Genomic DNA, 25,347 nt, shown 5'->3' with positions numbered 1-25,347 from the left:
CCTGCTGCTTGCTGTCCCCTCCTTTTCCATCCTCTCTGCCCTTTCCCACGTCAGGTCCCGCCTAGCAGTTTTATTCATTGTCGTGTGTGCTCCAAGTGGGTTTTAAGTGTGTTGTTCCGGAGTGTTTTTACTGCTGTGGCCGACTTTTAACGCGTGCATGTCCATTCAGTGTCTTCTCTGAGTTTTGAAGAATCGCCAACTGTGTTTTTTAACTTTCTGGTGACTTTTTTCAACTCTCCTCCGCGAACGTCTCCGTGTTAGTCTATATTTTTACATCCATTTTCTCCCGTTATTCTGTTTTAAGTTCCCCTTTATCGCCTTATGTATGTAACATTTTATTCTTATTTTAAGTTGTCATGTCACTCGGCTGAAGAGCGGCGGATTGTGCTGCTAACAGCCCTCCCCTACCCATATGGGGCAGGGGGATGAAATCACAATAAAGAAGAAAAAAAGTGAAATTTGTAACTTCCAGCACTGAAGATGATCACTATGTGATTGAAAATCGATTTTACGGCCAACGCTGACCTTCTTTCTAATTTCACATATATGGTTGTTGTGCACACAGCACTCCATGGAGTCGCCAATCAGTTTTATAACTAGTTTATAAGCACCCTGTATATTACTAATAAAATACACTTTTCAGATCTTTAATATTAATACATGTGCATGTTTGACACTATTTGTACATTCAACAAACATTTCAAACATGGAGGAAGTATGGAAATATTATAACATTATGATGTGAATGAAATTCTTTTCTGGCATTACGTCGCCACTTTTGTAACTGAAACTACTATTATACACGAAGTTTCTATCGTCTTTGCAACGGCCCTCTTCAGGGCCACTAAACTATTTTATTCGACCTGAAGAGAACTGCTGAAAAGAAGGTGGAAACGTCGGGTTTAATAGTAGTTTTGGTTTCAAGATGATCCCCCCCCCCAAGGTGAACGGTGTGTCTGGTCCGTTTCAGACAAAACGTTTACAGCAGGACAACGGTGTGTATGTGGACTTGTGGGTAAGAACACGATCTTGTCAGTAAGCAGCTCTGAGATTTGTGGAACCCAGTCCTGAGCTGGTGCCCTGCCCCACCCCGCTATCCTGTCCCCCCACTCCTCTCCACGTAGTATATAAAAATAGCTGCTGCGCTGCGTACGCAGTACAGCGAGCACCGAGCCTCAGGCATTACGTACTGCACCGCAGTCGCCCGCCCTCGCAAATGACAGCCGCAGACGACATGACGGCGCAAGCGTCGCAGCAGAAGCCGCACGACGTCAACGGTAACCCTGCGTGGTTTGCTCTTGTAGTTCCTGTTAACACGTCTTCCCTCGTGCTTCCCCAAATGCAAACGTTAATGTTTCATGGCATTGTTGACTGGCGAGTCCCATATGAGATCAGCCTTCCACGTCGTATAGGCTTCTTATATCAGCAGTCTTAGAATACATTTATTTTTTGACTGTGTGTGTAGTGTCGTAAATGCTTCAAAATAAGGCCATATCATGGACGAACTGCGGTCTTTGTAATTGTTTTAAAAATCCACCTGGAATTTCATAATTTACTGTGGAATTAATTGTCGTGACCTAGACGGAATCTGTTATTTCACAAAACCACATCAAGGACTACACGTGTTAAAAGAAGTGTTGAGAATGTTCGGAACATATTTTCCTTAGCAAGGATGACGGGAAACATACTGCAGCTCATCTGGATAGTCAACAACAAACACCTCAGCAGACGGAGTGGAGTACAATCGAATATTCAAAAATATTATGTTAATACTCGATGAAAGTCAATTTTGACGCAGTAAACGTGTGGTCGAGGTGGCATTTACTAGCAGTGTTCTCAGTGATGAGTTGAGTCGCAATAAAATCAGCGAAGGTTTTAGTTGTAGAATCTGTTGAAATCGGCCAACAAATCCTTTAAAACGGTGATGTCGAAATTGTAGGTTTTGCTTGTATCAACTGTTGTAGGTTCCTTATTTTCTAGTTTCCTTCCCAAATTCGACGGTGTTGTGTAGCCAGTTCAGTGACGTACATATCGTTAAAAATTACAAGGACCTTAATTTGATATTAATATCGTTCTATGACTACTCCACTTATTTAATCGCTAGAATCATTTGCTGGTATTTGTCTAGAATGTGTTGTTGTTTATGAAAACCTTAGATACATGCAAATGTTGAGGAACGATCGATGCCGGCCGCTGTGGCGGTTCTAGGCTCTTCAGTCCGGAATCACACTGCTGCTACGGTCGCAGGTTCGAATCCTGCCTCGGGCATGGATGTGTGTGATGTCCTTTGGTTAATTAGGCTTAAGTAGTTCTAAGTCTAGGGAACTGATGACCTCAGATATTAAGTCCCATAGTGCTCAGAGCCATAGTGCTTAGAGACATTTGAACCATTTTCGAACGATCGATATCGTATGATTTGTGACAAGGAAAGGCATAGTGTCAAGTACATTCAAATTAATAGCGAACACAAATCACTTTGCTTTTGCTAGACAGCTGACGGTGTCGGTATTGTTTGACGTTGTGTTGCTGCGAGGCTGAAGAGTAATTTGCTACATCTAGCTTAGTACAGTTAAACGTGTAAATGTTAGAATATCTTCAGTACTTCGTTTCAGCATGTTTATTGATTGCAACAAATGTAAAAGAAGAATGAAGAAAAGAAATAACGACGTAAGTTTGGAATCCGTTGGATGTTTTTTACGTTAGTTTTAAGGACATTGCATACTGCATATCGTTAGTTTTGAATATGTTTCACACGACACAACTATCAATAAAATAGCAGTTGTTCTCAACTGTATATCATAATTCTTAGTTTTTTATTCAGTCAATCGGGTTAAGTTAGTTACTGCTTTAGCTTCAAATGGCAGCTGCCCCATCTGCTTGCATTATTTTGTGCTACAAGTAACAGTTTAATTATCTCTATCGTTTCTCGTCAGTATTTCAATTGTATCCCCACATTCTTACACTCTCTGGTGCTAGTGAAACGCCAGAAAAACCATCAAACAAACGTCCACAGAAGAACCAGAGACAGAAGGCAACAGGCAGTTTGTCAACAAGTTGCCTCGAAAACCTTAACAATTTTGCCACTTCTGTTTCACCTCAAACCATCTATAGTACGACAAGTGGTACAAACCCAAGACATGAAGTGAGAACTGAGGAAAAAAGTGTGTCACATATTCAGATCCGCCACTTCGGTTGTTCGGTGGAAGAGAACGTTGAGAACAAAAAGAACTGTGAGTCCTTATTCCCTGTTCCTTGGGTTGTAGCGAGGATGGCAACACGTTCGAAAAAAAGCAGAAACGCTGTCTGATGTAAGGGTTGCAGGCTTGGACGCAGCCGTCTAGTGTGAGGACGAGTGTGAGCTGGCGCTATCTCGGAATGCTGATGAAATGCGGTGTCAGTATGCGCCGGCAGTAGTCGCGTCGCTGCACGGGTGGAACTGTTTCCAACGCGGAACTTGTCGTCATCGTCTCGCGACAAACCCGTACTTACTCGTGGTAGGACGTCAGACACAGCTATGACGGGTCGGCGTAGCAAGCGCGTTGTTATGCTGTTCTTATGGAAATGAAGTGCTGATGGTAAATAAGTCGATGTTCGCGAGTTTTGGGATCTCATGAACCCAATGTCTGTATAATCCTGACAAATAACAAGGGAGGTCGTCAGCTGAGGACACAAAACCCATAACCGCCTTATAGTTATAATGATAGGGAAAGAACGGTACACTGTATGTTGGGTTGGGTTGTTTTGGGGGAGGCAACCAGACAGCGAGGTCATCGGTCTCATTGGATTAGGGAAGGACGAGGAAGGATGTCGGCCGTGGCCTTTCAAAGGAACCATCCCGACATATGCCTGGAGCGATTTAGGGAAATCACAGAAAACCTACATCAGGATGGCTGGACGATGGATTGAACCGTTGTCCTCCCGCATGCGAGTCCAGTGTGCTAACCACTGCGCCACCTCGCCCGGTGTTATGCTGTAGATTGCGATGGGCCTAACAGCAAGAAGCTGCACACTCTAGGGGAAAAGCGGTTGAGGAAGAAAGACGTGATAGTTTTGGATAGTCTCCAGAAAGACGCTCTACATTATCTTTGGAACATCCAACACATTTGAAACTGTTCGTGTTTCAGAAAATTGATATATTTATTGACAGTACAATTTAATTAGCCGCAGTTTTGAAACCATAGGCTTTAGCTACTTGGATCAGTGGCAGTCATTGTCTGAGATTGGAGTGATGTAATCCAAGAGGGAAGAGTGCCTGTTGGAAAATCAAACTTTTGTGCCGCACTGCCTGGTATGTCATGTAAAAAGACAAGTGATTATTATGATGGTATTTTCAGAAGCTTTTTGAAACATCTCTATGTCATCTTCCACAAGGCCGTCAACCATTGTTATGGATAATAGCCTATATCTTTCTGTTGTTCATGGTAAGACACTTTGGCTATCATAAAATATGAAATTATTCATTCCCGGACTCCATCTACAACTGCTAAGACAAAATTGCAAATACCTGCCGAAATACCGGAGCAAAATGTTGGAAATTCTCACACAAAAGGAGCCGCAATTTCCCACTTTCCCCACTGATGCCTTGTTCGAATCTATATCCTTACTTTTCAACAACTCAAGGCCTATGTGGGATACAGAGCTTACACAATGTGCAGTTGCCTGATAGGTTTGTTCTCACGGTTCAATTGCAGATTTTTCGTCAATGATGTAGCCCGAAGTCATAATCGCAAGATGAGACCAGTGAAAGAAATGATTCCGCCATGGTGACTCCACTTCTGACAATTTGAACGATATGAAATGGCTTTGAATTATCTCCATTTTGGGTATGCAAGTATCTACAAAAGTTTTTCGATATTGCAGTGCCAGTGTTATTCATGCATATTTATGCATGTCTAAAGGAACAGGCACTGCACAGGCTACAGGTGTCATGAGATACATTTCATGTATTCGCAATTACGAATATGTACAACCATCATCAATGGAGTGGCGATTGTGAAGATTTGTACCCGACCAGGACTCGAACCCGGATTTCCCGCTTATCGCGAGCAGCCGCCTTACCATTTGGCTATCCGTGATCGTCTCGCGCCCAGACCCTAACTTTCATATGTCGTCAACTGTGTGACTACAGCCTGTACTCGTACACCCATTATATATATTCCCGTACAAGTGAGCCATTTTACGTCAAAGTCCCTTGCCCGTTGTCGTCGGATAAATTCGATATCGCAGTCCCTGTGTTATTACGACTTACGATGCAAAGTTCCTTTGCACATACATGCACGTCCAATGTAACAGACGCTGCGGCAACTGCAGCCATTATGAAATATATTTAACGTGAAACTTCCTCGCAGATTAAAACTGTGTGCCGGACCGAGACTCGAGCTCGGGACCTTTGCCTTTCGCGGGCAAGTGCTGTACCATCTGAACTACCCAAGCACGACTCACGCCCCGTCCTCACAGCTTTACTTCTGCCAGTACCTCGTCTCCTACCTTCCAAACTTTACAGAGGCTCTCCACCGAGCGAGGTGGCGCAGTGGTTAGCACACTGGACTCGCATTCGGGAGGACGACGGTTCAATCCCGCGTCCGGCCATCCTGATTTAGGTTTTCCGTGATTTCCCTAAATCGCTCCAGGCAAATGCCGGGATGGTTCCTCTGAAAGGGCACGGCCGACTTGCTTCCCTGTCCTTCCCTAATCCGATGAGGCCGATGACCTCGCTGTTTGGTCTCTTTCCCCAAAACCAACCAACCAACCAGAGGCTCTCCGCTGCAGAATGAAAATCTCATTCTGGAAACATCCCCTACGCTGTGGCTAAGCCATGTCCCCGCAATATCCTTTCTTTGCTAGTTCTGCAAGATTCGCAGGAGAGCTTCTGTAAAGTTTGGAAGGTAGGAGACGAGGTACTGGCAGAAGCAAAGCTGTGAGCGGGGCGTGAGTCGTGCTTGGATAGCTCAGATGGTAGAGCACTTGCCCGCGAAAGGCAAAGGTCCCGAGTTCGAGTCTCGGTCCAGCACACAGTTTTAATCTGCCAGGAACTTTCATATCAGCGCTCACTCCGCTGCAGAGTGAAAATCTCATTCTGGATATATTTAATGTATTTGCAATTGCGAATATGGACAATCATCAGCCGTAGAATGGAATGACGACAGTGAAAATTTGTGCGCGACCGGCACTTGAACTCGAAAGAACATTGCATCACAATTCGGAATAACACACGCACTGCAATATAGTATTTAACCGCCCATACCTGCGAGCGACTTATGAGTAAACTATCTCCCACGTACGGGAACATACGTAATGGATGTACGAGCACAGGTTGTAGAAACATGATTGACGACATATGGAAGTTTGGGTGTGCCCGTGAGTCGTGCTCGGATTACCAGATGGTAAGGCGACCGCTCGCAATAAGCGGCAAAAGCGTGTTCGAGTCCCGGTCAGACACAAATTTTCCTTGTCGTTATTCCGTTCTTCAGCTGGTGTTTGTCCACATTCGCCACCTAGAATACATTATAGGCATGACGAAAATGTACCATTCAGATGCAAAATAAGTTTGAAGATTGGATCGCTTTCAAATCTCACGCTTCGTGATATGATACGGTAAGGTACAGCTGAATAACGCGTGTGTGGAGAGTGTTTTCCATTTGGAGTAAATTATTTATCACAACTGGACAAAGAAGCTGGGTCTTCTACTGCTTATCGTTTGGAATAAATTATACATCTGTATTCCTGAAGATGTGGCTACAACCTCGCGAACCTAGTTGGATCAGAAATAAAGATGTATCATACAGATGAAGCGGTGTTACTCATAATGGTTTTCTGGATCGTCTGAGTCCACCGTATACCATTTTCGACCGACTGCAACAACGGCTGCGAGAAACTGGTATATTCGCAACTGGAAGGGGTTACCGTGGCGCTCCACGAACGTTCACCAGGACTTGTGGATCGTGCCTATCAGATCGTGCGTCGCAGATACGCCTTCCACAGCTAATAGCAAGGTCGCCGCATGGGGCAACTCCTGTAGAACTCATAGCTCAGAGCTAATTGTCTCCGCTGTGGGTGTACCGTGAAGTGGGAGGTTTGAAAATGATCCAATCTTCAAACTGACGTCCTAACGGAAAAGTGCCAGACTTGTGCACCTGTATCAGACCTTCATCTACCGCTCCTTACCTGAGCACCCTCACGCTTGCGTGTCCCTGCATCCCACTCTGCGTATTTATGGCACTTTTGATGGATTGTGACCCTCGGTCGAATGGTTAACCGGCTACGTTCGGCCTACTGTCGACCTCTCCGGATTCATGGCGCGGTTGAGGAATCGTGGACCCATACTTTCTGCTTACCTGACGAATCGATAATTGCATCGTTTGTTCGTAGACAAGGAATGTTCGGTCCTGTCCATTTTGCAAGTTTAACGTCATCCTTTAACGTATCTAAACTGATGATGTGGCTTATAAGCTACGAAACGGGTAGTTAAATAAATTATTTACAAGAGCAGCCAAGCGGTTATTATTCAAGACGTTTATGCACTGTCTCTCCCCTGCAACCCCCAGAAGCTTGTAATAGGAATTGTGAAACGTCCTGTACAGTCAATGAGTATTACAATGCATCATATATGTAGCATCTTACTGTAACAGCTAATGTGCAACTTCTAATAAGTTGTCTTAGGAAAGCCGGCCGGTGTGGCCGAGCGGTTCTAGGCGCTTCACTCTGGAACCGCACGACCGCTACGGTCGCAGACTCGAATCCCGCCTCGGTCATGGATGTGTGTGATGTCCTTAGGTTAGTTAGGTTTAAGTAGTTCTACGTTCTAGGGGACTGATGGCCTCAGATATTAAGTCCCGTAGTGCTCAGAGCCATTTGAACCATTTGCTTCGGAAATAATAATTGCGCAAGCGATACGATAATGTATGTCACGGCTAGTTTGTAAAAAGCAAACATCGTGCTATACTATGAACCATTTACAAAGTCGCTGTTGCGTATACGTAAGCACAAGCAACCATTCGACACTGTGTGAAAAGTAATACAGTGAGATGGCAAAGCCGTGGGATACCTCCTGAAATAGAGTCGGATCTCATTTTGCCCGGCGTAATTCAGAAACTCGATGTGGCGTGGACTCAGCTTTGGAAGTCCCATGCAGAGGTAAGCCGCCAGTGACTGCGAAAGTGTTGACAGTGCAGGGTTTTGTGCACGAGCTCACCTCTCGATTACGTCCAATAAATGTTCGGTGGGATTCATGTCTGGTGATGTGGGTGGCCAAACCTTTCGTTCGAATTGTCCAGAATGTTCTCCAAACCAGTCGCGAACAATTGTGGCCCGGTGATATAGCACATCATCATCCGTAATAATTCCATCGTTGTTTGGGAGTATGAAGTCCTTGAATGGCTGAAAATGGTCTACAAGTAGCCGAACATAATCATTTCCATTCAATGATCGGTTTATTTGGACCAGAGGACCCAGTCTATTCCATGTAAACACAGTCCGCACCATTACCGAGCCACTACCGCTTGCACTAGGGCCGGCCAAACGCTGCACAGTGTGCAGACGTGCGAAGTGTGCGCACGTGTGCGACAGCGAGCGGCAGTAACATCTGTTATTAGACATGTGTCCTAAATGAACGGCGGCGGTACAAGCAAGAGCACAACATACCCTGTCTCGTTTACCGCTGGTGATCGTAACCTTAACAGAGAAGTACTGAGAAATTGGCAGGTACTGTGAAAAAGCAACGGACGGCAGATCTATGTTCTCGGTCGTTTCGATCAAGCATCAATGATGAAAATCTCCCGCAATTGCTTGCGTTTGTCAATGAGCCGTGCTTTTGTGCCCGATATTAACTATATCATTTCGCATGACCAGTGATAAACGTGTTTTGATTTATTCCTTTCATAATAAAAATTATTGTTTACTAACTGAGCATTATTGCCTTATTCTGCCCCATGTTACATTATTGTCAGGAAAATTGGTCATTAAAACGATTGTTGTATACTTACATTTAGGGTTTTTTTTTAATGTGTGAAGGGCTACGCTCAGTTGAAGTCGATAAACATAACATGCATCTAGTTGTCGGTTATTACGCAGATTTCAGACGGAACTGATGAAACATATAGCAATAATGGTACAGGTGATCATCGAGATGTCAGCGAGACAGAAATTATGTGGGTGTAACTGAGGGCACCGAGAATTAGTTATAGGAAACCTTGCATTGGTTTAATGTTATTTCAAATCATGACTAAGGTTCGTTGGAAGTCGCTAAGTGCTCTCTTTCTTAAATACTAGATCAAAAACATTACGCGTATTTACGTACCGTCAGTCAAGCTGCCTTAATAAAAAACCCACGGTTGTTAACTGTATTACTTGTCTTACTGGGTTAAACTGTTAACACAAAAGTAGACGTCTCAATGAGTAGACTGTGACACTATTTTAAATGTTTAATACGCGAAATACCTTCCCATGGTTGGCTTGCATGCTGTGGAAAGAGCACTGGAATGCGCCGGTACAGAGTATCTCAGCAAGTGGATAAAGCGACATCTGGGCGTAGAAACATGCACTACATGAACGCTGACGGCTGCGGCGTGCACGCTGTGACCTGGAAGTTGCACATGTGCAGGAGCACCGCACGCGCGCTGAATTTCTGGCCGGCCCTGGCTTACACTGTGCCTTGTTAACATCTTGGGTCGATGGCTTCGTGGGGTCTTCGCCGCATTCGAACCCTACCATAAGCTCTTACCACCTGATTTCGGGAGTCATCTGACCAGGCCGCGGATTTCCAATTGTCTAGGGTCCAAGCGATATGATCACGAGGCCAGGAGAGACGCTGCAGGCGATGTCGACCTGTCAGCAAAGGCACTCGCGTCGGTCGTCTGCAGCCACAGCCTATTAACGCCAACTTTCGTCCCACTGTCCTAACGGATACGCTCGTCTTAAATTCAGAACCTAAATATCGACTGTTAGAACACAAAGGTGTACATTTACATTGTAAATGAAAGGTTAAATCAAATGCATCGCTTCTCAATTGCAAAAAACAGGTAGACTTGATATTTGGCGATTGCGAATGAAAAACAGTGGATTTAGTAACCCGTCATTTTTTGGCGTAGGATATGAATATGCTATAAAATGGGGTGGTTCCCATCTGAAAACGCAGAGTTGACCCCGCCCAAACAGGAGGGATGGTTAGAAGGTGACCAGTTCTAGCACAGACAGATGTCCCCTTTACTGACATTAACTTTTTACTTTGAACATCTTTTTTCGTATTATGCGGCGTTTTGGAAATATTTATTTGTCTCATGTTAAAACAAACACTCAGTATACCGTAATACATCGGCATTTTTCTGCTTCTCGTTTATAATTAACCACTAATAAATAGTTTTTAAGAGCGTCAATATAAAATTGTACTTAGTTATTTAAAAGAACACTTAAGTATTCTATTATTTTAATGTTTTAAATCTATTGAACATTAGCAAAGAAACTATAAGAAAAAATATTCTATTTTCGGACTTAAGTGTTAAAGGCTCCAGATTAAGAGTTCTCCTGTATGAACGAGAAAATATTCTTTCAAAACGGCGTACTGTGAAACGAAAGTATTAGTCAATGTTTAATTGTTACCACACTTTCAGGACGCATCTAAGACCATCATTAAACGCAAATTCAACAGCTATCTGTGTGCTGATGGTTGTCGCTCTTGCAGGAACTTCAGTTCGCAAAAAAAGATTCAAATGGCTCTGAGCACTATGCGACTTAACTTCTGAGGTCATCAGTCGCCTAGAACTTAGAACTAATTAAACCTAACGAACCTAAGGACATCACACACATCCATGCCCGAGGCAGGATTCGAACCTGCGACGGTAGCGGTCGCTCGGTTCCAAACTGTAGCGCTTAGAACCGCACGGCCATTCTGGCCGGCTTCAGTTCACAGTTTGGCATACCTGACAGTGTGTGGGGTCGTGCTTTGTGTTGACGAAGAAAGAAGAGTTAGGATGAAACTTGATAACAATATACACTCCTGGAAATTGAAATGCCGGCCGCGGTGGCCGTGCGGTTCTGGCGCTGCAGTCCGGAACCGCGGGACTGCTCCGGTCGCAGGTTCGAATCCTGCCTCGGGCATGGGTGTGTGTGATGTCCTTAGGTTAGTTAGGTTTAAATAGTTCTAAGTTCTAGGGGACTTATGACCTCAAATGTTGAGTCCCATAGTGCTCAGAGCCATTTGAACCATTTTTTTTGAAATTGAAATAAGAACACCGTGAATTCATTGTCCCGGGAAGGGGAAACTTTATTGACACATTCCTGGGGTCAGATACATCACATGATCACACTGACAGAACCACAGGCACATAGACACAGGCAACAGAGCATGCACAATGTCGGCACTAGTACAGTGTATATCCACCTTTCGCAGCAATGCAGGCTGCTATTCTCCCATGGAGACGATCGTAGAGATGCTGGATGTAGTCCTGTGGAACGGCTTGCCATGCCATTTCCACCTGGCGCCTCAGTTGGACCAGCGTTCGTGCTGGACGTGCAGACCGCGTGATACGACGCTTCATCCAGTCCCAAACATGCTCAATGGGGGACAGATCCGGAGATCTTGCTGGCCAGGATAGTTGACTTACACCTTCTAGAGCACGTTGGGTGGCACGGGATACATGCGGACGTGCATTGTCCTGTTGGAACAGCAAGTTCCCTTGCCGGTCTAGGAATGGTAGAACGATGGGTTCGATGACGGTTTGGATGTACCGTGCACTATTCAGTGTCCCCTCGACGATCACCAGTGGTGTACGGCCAGTGTAGGAGATCGCTCCCCACACCATGATGCCGGGTGTTGGCCCTGTGTGCCTCGGTCGTATGCAGTCCTGACTGTGGCGCTCACCTGCACGGCGCCAAACACGCATACGACCATCATTGGCACCAAGGCAGAAGCGACTCTCATCGCTGAAGACGACACGTCTCCATTCGTCCCTCCATTCACGCCTGTCGCGACACCACTGGAGACGGGCTGCACGATGTTGGGGCGTGAGCGGAAGACGGCCTAACGGTGTGCGGGACCGTAGCCCAGCTTCATGGAGACGGTTGCGAATGGTCCTCGCCGATATCCCAGGAGCAACAGTGTCCCTAATTTGCTGGGAAGGGGCGGTGCGGTCCCCTACGGCACTGCGTATGATCCTACGGTCTTGGCGTGCATCCGTGCGTCGCTGCGGTCCGGTCCCAGGTCGACGGGCACGTGCACCTTCCGCCGACCACTGGCGACAACATCGATGTACTGTGGAGACCTCACGCCCCACGTGTTGAGCAATTCGGCGGTACGTCCACCCGGCCTCTCGCATGCCCACTATAAGCCCGCGCTCAAAGTCCGTCAACTGCACATACGGTTCACGTCCACGCTGTCGCGGCATGCTACCAGTGTTAAAGACTGCGATGGAGCTCCATATGCCACGGCAAACTGGCTGACACTGACGGCGGCGGTGCACAAATGCTGCGCAGCTAGCGCCATTCGACGGCCAACACCGCGGTTCCTGGTGTGTCCGTTGTGCCTTGCGTGTGATCATTGCTTGTACAGCCCTCTCGCAGTGTCCGGAGCAAGTATGGTGGGTCTGACACACAGGTGTCAATGTGTTCTTTTTTCCATTTCCAGGAGTGTAGTATTTCTACACTGAGTCTGTGTTCTTGTTGCTACAACTGCTACCACGTGCTCTCGGTTGGTAATTGTGTGCGTAAACGGTTTGCCAGTTAATGTGTGATCCAAGCTATTGTAGAGACATCATGATGGGATACAGCAGCAAAGTTTACCTCCTTGATAAGCCCTGGCAAACCGGTCTCCCAGCCTTCTTCATTGGTGCTGTGACTCCCATACCTACCACCAGTGCTTTTTTTCTAAAAAAAAAAAAGTCTGAGGGTACTCCGACATTGGATGTAATTCAGCGAAAATTAATTATAACTGAAGCATGAGATGCCACCCGTCTGCTTTTAGCCGTGACGTCATCAACATGTCGAACTACGAAAAAAAAAAAAAAAAAAGAAAAGAAAAGAGTATCGGACTCTTCAGTTGACTTTACTATAGCAAGAGAACAAGTAAAAAGTAAAGTAGTTTGTTAGTTTTCTGCTCACCTCTTACCTCCAACTTAACTTACAAGTTGCAACGAAAGACAGTACACACTTCGCACAACCGACAAGAACGGAATAGCAAACACAAACGAATAAAGAACAACAAAACAAAGATGGCAATTCATGGTAGCGGGACCGTAGAGACATCTATCGGTAGCTCGGCGTTTGAGCGTACGCAAATCCGCTTAGCACTATCACCGGCCACTATTAGCGGGCGAGGGCACTTCATGTTTGTCGAACGAGCTGAAAGCTATTAAGTTGCCGAGAACGGTTGCCGCAGCTTCGAAATGCTTGAAACAGTCAATGACATCGCTTTTCCCACCAAAAACTGCACTGGTATCGTTCGTATTACAATTACCAACACGAAAATATGAAATAAAAAATTTTCGTTCGTGAAATAAATCTTTGGCACTCTTCCAAGCTCTCAACATCGTAAAAATCTACTTTTTCGATGAAAAAGTTTAGGGGCACGCATCCCCCAGCGTTCCCCCAGAAAAACAGCACTGCCTACCACACTCTCATAGAATATGAAAGAATGGTTCTAAGGAGTACCCGCCGTGGTGCACTACGGGAAGTTGCCCTCCCCCCCCCCACCCCCTCCACCACTCTCCCTCAATTAAAGAAAAAAGCTTTGTTAATTTGCTTTACATCTGTCCTCGCCAAAGAGACACAGATATGACTATTGGCAAGTGTAGCCACACCGTTTTATATGAACATTATTTCCTATTTCGTCATTCACTACAAAAACAAAAAAATTTCACCCCCAACAGCTCAAGTCCTTTGTATGTTCTTGTCCACTATCGTCAAAGTCTACAAGTGTTGCGACGTAAAACACGTAGCAGATGCGAAGTCGGAAGATGCTGAAATCCGTACCATATTGTGCAGCTGTACTCAAGTGGAAAATGCCATTCCAGGGTGAGCTATCGCTGGATTATTACCTGTGAGGGATTCAACACCTGAGACGTTGTCACCAACAGTAACATCGCGCCCACTACATACTGTAACTTTTAAACCACTTCGCTTCGGTTCGAATTGTTGCTGTGCATTGTTCTTCAAAATGGTTTAAATGGCTCTGAGCACTCTGAGCACCTCAGATGTTGAGGTCACCAGTCCCCTAGAACTTAGAACTACTTAAACTTAACTAACCTAAGGACATCACACACATCCATGCCCGAGGCAGGATTCGAACCCGCGACCGCAGCAGTCGCGCGGTTCCAGACAGAAGCGCCTAGAACCGCTCGGCCACCGCGGCCGACTGCATTGTTCTTTAACGACATCATTTCATTCAGTAGGTTCTCAGTCTGTATGCCTACGTAGATAATTCACTGACAAAACGTCGTGAAACGAGCAAAAGGATACTCTTGAAGTTAATTGATGCAGTACAGAAGTGATTAAAGAGGGATACTCGTGACGTAGTTGAACGCTGCAGCGGAAGGACGTTACATAAACGAAATCAGAAACTTTCTAACAAAAAGTTCTTAATACACCATGTAAGTTCAGGAGGTTCTGTACTAAAAGAAACTCAGTGAAATCATGTTCATACAGGTTGATTCAAAAAGAAAGAACAGATTTCATTTGTTTACTACAGATAAACTGTGAATGATAAAAATACTTTGCTATGTCACTAGATAGATGAAGGTTGAAAGTTTTATGTTCGCGCAGACACTGTACCATACACTCAATGTGAGCACAATGGGTTGCTTGAGAAATATCGAAACGGTAGCCCACTTCATTCCACACACGAACCAACAGATCCCTATTTATCGAATCGACAGCTTCAACAATTCGATTTCTCAACTCTGAAGAGTAGCTGCCATAGGTGGGACAAAGACTCCGTCTTTTATACATCTCCAAAGAAAAAAATATATCAAGTTGTGAATTCTGCTGACCTAGGACGCCAAAAGTAATGAACAAGATGTTGTCCATCTCTTACACTCCAACTTTGTGGGATAGTGTTGGTAAGCTAATGCCGTGCCTCAAGGTGAAACTGAGACGGAGCACCGCCATGCATGAAAATGATATCATTGGAACCTTCACGAAGTTGAGTAAACAACCAATTTTGCAGAATGTTTAGGTATGACATTCCTGTCGCAGTTTCCTCCGCAAAAAAGGAAAGGTTCATAAACTTTGTGAACAGAAACGGCACAAAAGACAATCAATTTCTGTAAGACTCTTTCAGGTTCGAGGACGACATCGGGATTTTGTGGCCACAAAATACTTACATTGTGGCGGTATACTTTACCCGATAGATGAGACGCCGTTTCGTCCGAAATGATGAGTCACTCGGCGGAAGTTCCCTCTGCCGTATTCCGGACAAATGAACTGCAAATTCGTAATATCTTTTGGGGTAGCTGGGGCGCAATTATCGCAGTAACGGCAATGTGCAAGGTCTCATATGCAGACGTTGTTTCAGAGCACGCCAACCCGTTGCTTGAGGAAGTTGAAGTTCCTGGTCTGCTCGTCTTGTGAACTGCACAGTGCTCCATTTGATCGGATATCGGCTAAGCTCGATATTTTCATCAGATGTGCGTGGCCCTCTTCATGCGCAATCAACTTTTACACCAGTCTTAAATCTGCTTGTGCAGAGGCAGCCTTGAACAGTGGATTGACTTCCCCGCAAATCCCAACACACAAAATCATTTTTCTTGAGGTGTAGTTGCCATATAGCTACAAACAGAAAACAGCGCAGCATTGTCAAAACTTTGAACCTTCCTGTAACTAGTGACATGCACTATTTGTTTCTATCTTTTACAGTTTTTCTCTAATGAACAACTGAAATCCGCTCTTTCTTTTTGAACCACCCAATATGATAGACGCACCGTTCCTGGAATCAGGAGAAAATTACGGACTCTCTTCTCGCGGCGGTCTTAGTGACAGGAAAGTCTCCTTCTTCCGATACACATTCATGCGCCAAAACATTATGAGCATTACCTAGCGCGAGACTAAATGCCGCCTGGGTGCACTGCAAGCGCATGACGCAGTAAGGAAAGTGTAAGTGGAGCAGAAGCGATCGGGGAATCATTCTAGCGGCGATAAGGGATAACAACGGGTAGGTGATCAGGGTTGGAGCGTCCACACCTCATCGTAGAAAGTGGATGCGGTCGTGTCCGAGTACCTAGAAGTAGATATCCTCGGAGTACTGAAGCAATTTAAATCACTTAATAAAAACAAGTCGTCCAGTCCATAATGTATACCAGTTAGGTTCCTTTCAAAGTAAGCCATTATAGCAGCTCCATATTTAACAATCATATACAATTACTCGCGTGACGAAAGATCCGCACCCAAAGACTGGAAAGCTGCACAGGTCACACCAATATTCAAGAAAGGAAGTAGGAGTAATCCACTAAATTATAGGCCTGGATCATTAACGTCGATGTGCAGCAGGAGTTTGGAATATATTCTGTTCAGATATTATGAACTGCCTCGAAGATAACGGTCTATTGACACATAGTCAATACGGATTTAGAAAACATCGCTCTTACAAAACACTACTAGCTCTTACTCACACGAAGTGTTAAGTGCCGTCGAAAAGGAATTTCAAATTGGTTCCGTATTTCTAGATATCCAGAAAGGCTTTTGACACCGTACTTCACAAGCGGCTTTGAAGTCAAATTGCGTGCTTATGGAATATCGTCTCAGTTAAGCAAATGGATTCGTGATTTACTGTTAGAGAGGTCACAATTCGTAGTAACTGACGGAAATTCATCGAGTAAAACAAAAGTAATTGCTGGCGTTCCGCAATGTAGTGTTATAGCCCTTCTGTTGTTCCTTCGATTTAGGAGACAATTTGAAAAGTCGTCTTAGGTTGTTTGCAGATGATGCTGTCATTTACCGAGTTGTAAAGTCATCAGATGATCAAAACCAATTGCAAATCGATTTAGAAAATATATCTGTATGGTGCAAAAATTGACAAATGATCATAAATAATGAAAAGTGTAAGTTCATCCACATGAGTGCTAAAAGGAATCCGTTAAACTTCGGTTTTACTATAAATCAATCAAAATCTGAAGCCGGCTAAATTCAACTATATACCTAGGAATTGCAATTACGAAAAACTTAATTCGTAAGAAAACAGAAAATATTGTGGGAAAGGGGAATAAAAATGTGTTATATTGGCAGAACGCTTTGAAGATGCAATAGATCTACTAAAGAGATTGCCTGCTCTACGCTTGTCCGTCCTACTTCGGAGTACTGCTGCTCGTTCAGGGATCCTTACCAGATAGGATTATCGGAGTGCATCGATAAATTTCAAAGACGGTCATCCCGTTTTGTACTACCGAGAAATAGGGGAGAAAGTGTTACGGATATGATACAGTATTTGGGGTGTAAATAATAAAAACAAGGACGTTTTTCGTAGCGGCGGAATCTTCTGACGAAATTTCAATTTTCTCCTCCGAACGCGAAAATATTTTGTTGATGCCGACCTACGTAGGGAGAAACGATCATCTGAATAATATTAGGGAAATCAGAGCTGGCTCGGAAAGATATACAGGTAGGTGTTCTTTTATTCGCGCTCTGTTCGAGAGGGAAAGTTGTAGAAAATTAGTGTGAAGGTGGTTCGATGAACCCTCAGCCAGGCACTTACGTCTGACTGCAGAGTAGCCATGTCGACATAGATGTAGATGTAGATACGCCATCATCCAAGCGAACAGCCGCTCGCAGTATGCACCACACCACGAACGTAGGGCCCTGCGAGCAGTATTATGCCACAGCGGACATTCTTCTGAGCTTCCATAGACGTTCGGCAGTAATTGTAGGCGTCTGGATAGGTGAAGAATTCGTGAACATTACTGCGGACTACCTGCATCCGTCCATATCTGTTGTCTGCCACGAAGGCAATGCCACAACTGCCCGTGACCCATGGCAAGTTCCGAGCTACAGTGGTTTGAGGAACACAATAGTGATCTCGCGTTGTCTTGGCCGCCAAATTAGTCTGATCTGAACCCGATGGAAGACATATCGGACGTTATCCGTGCCAGTTCCGGGCCCACAAACCATCAACCCGTAATGTACGGGATTTCGTGACCTGGTGCCACATATCTTCCTAAAACTGTCAGTGAATTGTCGAATTCATGTCACATAGGATCGCTGCTGTACTGCTTTCCAAAGATGAACTAACACGGTACAAAGGAGATGGTCATAGTATGTGGCTCATCTATGTGTGGATGAAACATTTCGCTATACAGCGTAGAGTGATTCCACTAGTTACTGATTGTTTCTCAAGCGATAAAATGAGTGAGGGACCTATACATTACATTTAGTTGATTAGCAGGCATCTTGTAAAAGAGCAAAGAATTAAAACAGAAGACTCCGATGTCCAGACGGGTTGAGGATTTCAGTTATCTACACAATATTTCCACACAAGACCTACCAATTTATGCCAGTGACAACAAACGATGCCCTTAGGTGTGCTCGCGATCTGACTCTGCAATAGACTCATCCCAATCGACCATCCGTAAATAATCTTCCGTCAACCATAACCTCGGAACTCACTGGCTTAAATCACACTGTTGTCGTAAGAACGATCTCTAAAACAATTTCTCAAAACTAGCTGACTTGAAAGTGACATATAACTGTGTGTCATACCATGGCCATCTAAGTGCATTTTTTGTGCCCTATTATATAATGCGCCGGTTTAGTTATCATCCTCACAACCTCATTTACTGTATGACGACACCATAATGCCATCGCCCAGCTATATAATATGAAATACCTGGAAATACCCAACATCTGCTGATATTCGCAAGCTAGGTATTGGACACTAAGAGATTTAAATATATAACAAAGGCGACTGGACGCACTTTCCTCAAAAAAAGTCATAGACTATTTAAGCCTTTCCACAATGTTCAGCTTCATATCAGAGCACACTCCGCTGCAGAGTGAAAATCCCATTCTGGAAACATCCCCCAGGCTGTGGTTAAGCCATGTCTCCGCAGTATCCTTTATTTCAGGAGTGCTAGTTCTGCATGGTTCGCAGGAAAGCTTCTGTAAAGTTTGGAAGGTAGGGGACGAGATACTGGCAGAAGTGAAGCTGTCAGGACCGGGCGTGAGTCGTGCTTCGGTAGCTCAGATGGTAGAGCACTTGCCCGCGAAAGGCAAAGGTCCCGACTTCGAGTCTCGGTCGGGCACACAGTTTTAAATCTACCAGGAAGTTTCATATCAGCGCTCAATCCGCTGCAGAGTGAAAATCTCATTCAAGAAATAATAGTTTCTTCAATGCGGAATCCTCAAAAATATAGTTGTTATTGATGCAAAAATAGACGCAAATAGTAAAGCTTCTAAAGAAAGTCACTGAATACAAAGATAAACGACAGAATAGAACATATGTAGCAGCACCAAAACGACAACGGAAGGCTTTGTGTATTGCACGTGGCAATGTCACCAGTGCTGAGTCACCGTGGGAATCAAGGGACTGTGTTGCCATGGCGTCACGGAGTGTTACGTGTGAAGAGTGTTAAAAGCGACGCGGCCTATGTAAACAAGAAGCCGTAAGCCGTAGCCTTGTATGACCAGGTCTTTAGCAGGTCACTCCAAACTATTACGGTTTATGTCACAATATTTTGCAACTTCGTTCCTACTTTTAACGGCATTTGTCAACTTTGCTATATATCCAACTCATTACTTCGTTTCAGAAGTCTGTAATATTTCATAATGACGAAATGTATTTAGGCGCAATAATTTAGAGTATTATAACAGCAGATGCCTCAGAACCCTAAAAAATTTTGATCACATTTTTAGGTTGTCTGTGTAACAATAACCAGTGCCCAGATACCTGAGGACGAGCCAGAAACCGAAATAAAGAAAAAGCCGAAATGTTATCTTCTGTCTTCAAATGTTTATCTGAAACGAAACTCAGTGAGTATTTTAATTATTTAATACACTATCCTATGCTGTGCTGCATGCTTATCAATACTCGAGTTGCTGAAAACAGCTTAAATCGGTAAATCTCAGCGCCCCGGCACATTCTCTGTTGAGAGGTAATCATGGAACATAATTGATCTCAGATAACGTTACGAGAGCCTTGTTCGTCTTAGCTGCAAGAGAGCGCAGGTTTGACTTATACTGTTTACTAAGGTAAGCGCAAGTAATGAGCGCAGAATATGGACTGATTGAAGCCCAAATAAAGTCGAAAGTAACGAAGAGCAGCAGAAATAGTGGTAAACTTGACATCAAAATTTGGATCCATGTGGTAGACGAAGTGATGGAATTCCAGTACCTTGGAAGAAAAGTAACTGTCGAAACAAGAAAGATACACATTGCTGTGTCTAGTACGGTGTAGGAAAACCGTTAGCATTTGAAACGGCTATCCGTCGTCTCCGATGATGATCATGTTTGGTTTGTGGGGTGCTCAACTGAGCGGTTATCGGTGTCCGTACAAATTCCCAACCTTTGCTCAGTCCAATCTCGCCACTTTCATGAGTGATGATGAAATGATGAGGACGTCATCTCGACGCAGGCGAAAATCCCTGAGGCCGGCCGCGGTGGCCGTGCGGTTCTGGCGCTGCAGTCCGGAACCGCGGGACTGCTACGGTCGCAGGTTCGAATCCTGCCTCGGGCGTGGGTGTGTGTGATGTCCTTAGGTTAGTTAGGTTTAAGTAGTTCCAAGTTCTAGCGGACTTATGACTTAAGATGTTGAGTCCCATAGTGCTCAGCGCCATTTGAAAATCCCTGAACCCGCGGGGAATCAAATCCGGGACCCCGTGCTCGGCAAGCGCGAACGCGACCGCGAGACCACGAGCTGCGGACACTCGTATCTGAGTCGATAAATACAGGCCCTGTATAGTTTCCAAAGGACTCTATACTATTCTTCATGGAAAATAGGGGCAAGTCTACTTAACGACGATGGAGGTGAATAGCGATCACGCGCCCTTCTCTCCAAATTACGAGGCATGTTCAAAAAGTAAGTGCACTGTTAAGCCTGTTAAGGCGGTGGTTCTATTTGTTTTCTTACGGTTGGCAACATTGAGTGGTAGAGGGGCATCCCCTCATGTGAGCAAGCATCGCAGGAACACGGTAGTACATAAACTTACGTTACCATAAAAGAAAAAGAAAAAAAAGTCGTAAGTTACACAATGTTCGTTATTAGCTCAAGAGTCACCGTTAATAAAGGACATTGTGCAATCTACGACCTTTTTTTTTTTAATAGTAGCAATAGTGGGCCGGCCGCGGTGGTCTAGCGGTTCTAGGCGCTCAGTCCGGAACCGCGCGACTGCTACGGTCGCAGGTTCGAATCCTGCCTCGGGCATGGATGTTTGTGATGTCCTTAGGTTAGTTAGGTTTAAGTAGTTCTAAGTTCTAGGGAACTGATAACCACAGATGTTAAGTCTCATAGTGCTCAGACCCAGTAGCAATAATGAGGTTGATTTATCACTGCGCCAAGATGGAATGAAATAATTATTATGATGATTGCTTTGTCAGGCATCCAGAATGCCGGCGGCTTCCATCCGTAAAATGAATTACAATATTGTGAAGATAAATATGAGCGTAAGGTTCAGTAAGCAGTGATTCGTTGAGAAACTTGTTCCTTTACTTATCCATAAATATCCTAGGATATGCTCATACGCATAAGTGTGATAGGTCCTGATTAATATGAAAATTAAATGCTTTTACACGGAGAAAGGTAAGATTAATGTTTTAATTTTCATTGCACATTTTAATGCTGTGTTGCATATGACTATGGCTGATTTTGATGATTTGCTTATAATTTTAAACATTTGTGCATGGGAGAGTGACCAACCGATTATCAGGTCACAACAGCATAAACTAAATAAGCCTCGAAAAATTTATTGTCACTCAGCATATCACAGGGTTAAGAGACCCAAGGCCCCCTTTCTCTCTGCAGAGCGTATTGTCAACATAACGGATATTGTTTTCAGTGAAAAGCAATTGAACATGCTCAACAAAGGCCTTAAGTATAGCATCCAACCAAGGCTAGACAATACTATCGCCACGTTCTTGGTAACATAAGGTATAATCGCTCTTGGTGCTTCTACCTGTAACAAATCTGGTAAACTGGGAATCGCTTGTAAAGCCAGTGAACTTACTGAGAAGGCCTCACATGCTAAGCATGATTAAGACCATACGATTCTGGCCTAACGTCATTGTAGACTGCACTGACAAAAGGGTTTCCACTGTCGTTATTTGAAAGGTAGGAGACGAGGTACTGACGAAATTAGAGATATGACGACCGGTCGTGAGTCGTGCGTGGGTAGCTCAGATGATAAAGCACTTGCCCGCAAAGGTCCGGAGTTCGAGTCTAGGTGCGGCATAAAGTTTTAATCTGCCAGGAAGTTTCCCCACTGTCATTGTTCATGAAGCTGACTACACTGAGCCGGCGGCAGTGGCCGTGCGGTTCTAGGCGCTACAGTCTGGAACCGAGCGACCGCTACGGTCGCAGGTTCCAATCCTGCCTCGGGCGTGGATGTGTGTGATGTCCGTAGGTTAGCTAGGTTTAATTAGTTCTAAGTTCTAGGGTAACAGAAGAAATACTTCAGTTGATTGATGAAAGGAGGAAGTACAAACATGTTCCGGGAAAATCAGGAATACAGAAATACAAGTCGCTGAGGAATGAAATAAATAGGAAGTGCAGGGAAGCTAAGACGAAATGGCTGCAGGAAAAATGTGAAGACATCGAAAAAGATATGATTGTCGAAAGGACAGACTCAGCATACAGGAAAGTCAAAACAACCTTTGGTGACATTAAAAGCAACGGTGGTAACATTAAGAGTGCAACGGGAATTCCACTGTTAAATGCAGAGGAGAGAGCAGATAGGTGGAAAGAATACATTGAAAGCCTCTATGTGGGTGAAAATTTGTCTGATGTGATAGAAGAAGAAACAGGAGTCGATTTAGAAGAGATAGGGGATCCAGTATTAGAATCGGAATTTAAAAGAGCTTTGGAGGATTTACGGTCAAATAAGGCAGAAGGGATAGATAACATTCCATCAGAATTTCTAAAATCATTGGGGGAAGTGGCAACAAAACGACTATTCACGTTGGTGTGCAGAATATATGAGTCAGGCGATATACCATCTGACTTTCGGAAAAGCATCATCCACACAATTCCGAAGACGGCAAGAGCTGACAAGTGCGGGAATTATCGCACAATCAGCTTAACAGCTCATGCATCGAAGCTGCTTACAAGAATAATATACAGAAGAATGGAAAAGGAAATTGAGAATGCGCTAGGTGACGATCAGTTTGGCTTTAGGAAAAGTAAAGGGACGAGAGAGGCAATTCTGACGTTACGGCTAATAATGGAAGCAAGGCTAAAGAAAAATCAACACACCTTCATAGGATTTGTCGACCTGGAAAAAGCGTTCGACAATATACAATGGTGCGAGCTGTTCGAGATTCTGAAAAAAGTAGGGGTAAGCTATAGGGAGAGACGGGTCATATACAATATGTACAACAACCAAGAGTGAATAATAAGAGTGGACGATCAAGAACGAAGTGCTCGTATTAAGGAGGGTGTAAGACAAGGCTGTAGCCTTTCGCTCCTACTCTTCAATCTGTACATCGAGGAAGCAATGATGGAAATAAAAGAAAGGTTCAGGAGTGGAATTAAAATACAAGGTGAAAGGATAGCAATGATACGATTCGCTGATGACATTGCTATCTTGAGTGAAAGTGAAGAAGAATTAAATGATCTGCTGAATGGAATGAACAGGCTAATGAGTACACAGTATGGTTTGAGAGTAAATCGGAGAAAGACGAAGGTAATGAGAAGTAGTAGAAATGAGAACAGCGAGAAACTTAACATCAGGATTGATGGTCACGAAGTCAATGAAGTTAAGGAATTTTGCTACCTAGGCAGTAAAATAACCAATGACGGACGGAGCAAGGAGGACATCAAAAGCAGACTCGCTATGGCAAAAAAGGCATTTCTGGCCAAGAGAAGTCTACTAATATCAAATACCGGCCTTAATTTGAGGAAGAAATTTCTGAGGATGTACGTCTGGAGTACAGCATTGTATGGTAGTGAAACATGGACTGTGGGGAAACCGGAACAGAAGAGAATCGAAGCATTTGAGATGTGGTGCTATAGACGAATGGTGAAAATTGGGTGGACTGGTAAGGTAAGGAATGAGGAGTTTCTACGCAGAAACGGAGAGGAAAGGAATATGTGGAAAACACTGATAAGGAGAAGGGACAGGATGATAGGACATCTGCTAAGACATGGGGGAATGACTTCCATGGTACTAGAGGGAGCTGTAGAGGGCAAAAACTGTAGAGGAAGATAGAGATTGGAATACGTCAAGCAAATAATTGAGGACGTAGGTTGCAAGTGCTACTCTGAGATGAAGAGGTTAGCACAGGAAAGGAATTCGTGGCGGGCCGCATCAAACCAGTCAGTAGACTGATTACAATCCTGTCGAGACCTGTACCAAAGAGCTTAAGGCTTCCTTAGAGGCGTACACGTATATCATCACCCTCCCCTCCCCCCCCCCCACCTTTTACCCAATTTTAGAGTGATGAACCATAAGGCCCCTAACATGCACGCACAAATTAGGGCTCACAAGATTGCTTTCTCTATGCGTTCTGTTATTAATATGATTGAGAAACCACGTTAGCCGGTCTCTAAATATTTGCTTCAAGTGATTGGCAAAGAGTTCACATTTCGCGAAAATTTTGGTGTTTCTAATAGAACGGAACTTGTACGACTCTTACATGATAAATATTTATCTCCAGGCTGCACTTTACTGTCGTTCACTAGAAGAGACTATTTCAGTTACTCAGGATAACATCTTGAAGCACTGACGTCTGGCCGATCTCTGTGGCCGAGCAGTTCTAGGCGCTTAAGTCTTTAACCGCGCTGCTGCTACGGTCGCCCGTTCGAATCCTACCTCGGGCATGGATGTGTGTGACGTCCTTAGGTTAGTTAGGTTTAAGTAGTTCTAAGTCTAGGGGACTGATGACCTCAGATGTTAAGTCCCATAGTGCTTAGAGCCATTTGAACCATTTTGAACTGACGTCTGTGATCTGATGAAACTGTGGAGCTTATAGCTCCTATTAGGCTCTTGACTTCGTACAATTGCTTCACTTTTAACAACAAATTTTATATGCAGTCGGATGGCTTGGACTTGGCAGTTGTCTTGCGGCGTTTCTCACTGATGGATTCGGGAATTACGTGGAGTGTGACTATTCAACCCGGGCCTCTGCCATTTCCAAAAAAATACTCTGTTAAAGACGATATGCCGATGACACAACACTTATTTTTTGACGGTGAAAGATTTGAAATTACGTTTGTGGTCGAAGAGT

The 25,347-nt window shown here is 44.3% G+C and overlaps 1 protein-coding gene across 1 annotated transcript in view; it reads left to right on the top strand.

The window, feature by feature from the left end:
* The first annotated feature begins 1,168 nt into the window (after positions 1–1,168).
* LOC126473712 (sialin-like) overlaps positions 1,169–25,347 on the top strand; it is a 135,728-nt gene continuing 111,549 nt past the window's right edge. The window contains exon 1 of the mRNA XM_050100956.1: positions 1,169–1,277. Coding sequence (XP_049956913.1) covers positions 1,217–1,277 — 61 coding nt within the window. The 5' untranslated portion in view covers positions 1,169–1,216. The remainder of the gene's footprint in view (positions 1,278–25,347) is intronic.

Source organism: Schistocerca serialis, chromosome 4 (assembly GCF_023864345.2).
Source record: "Schistocerca serialis cubense isolate TAMUIC-IGC-003099 chromosome 4, iqSchSeri2.2, whole genome shotgun sequence".
Taxonomy (NCBI): domain Eukaryota; kingdom Metazoa; phylum Arthropoda; class Insecta; order Orthoptera; family Acrididae; genus Schistocerca; species Schistocerca serialis.
This window is presented reverse-complemented; position numbering and strand designations above follow the sequence as displayed.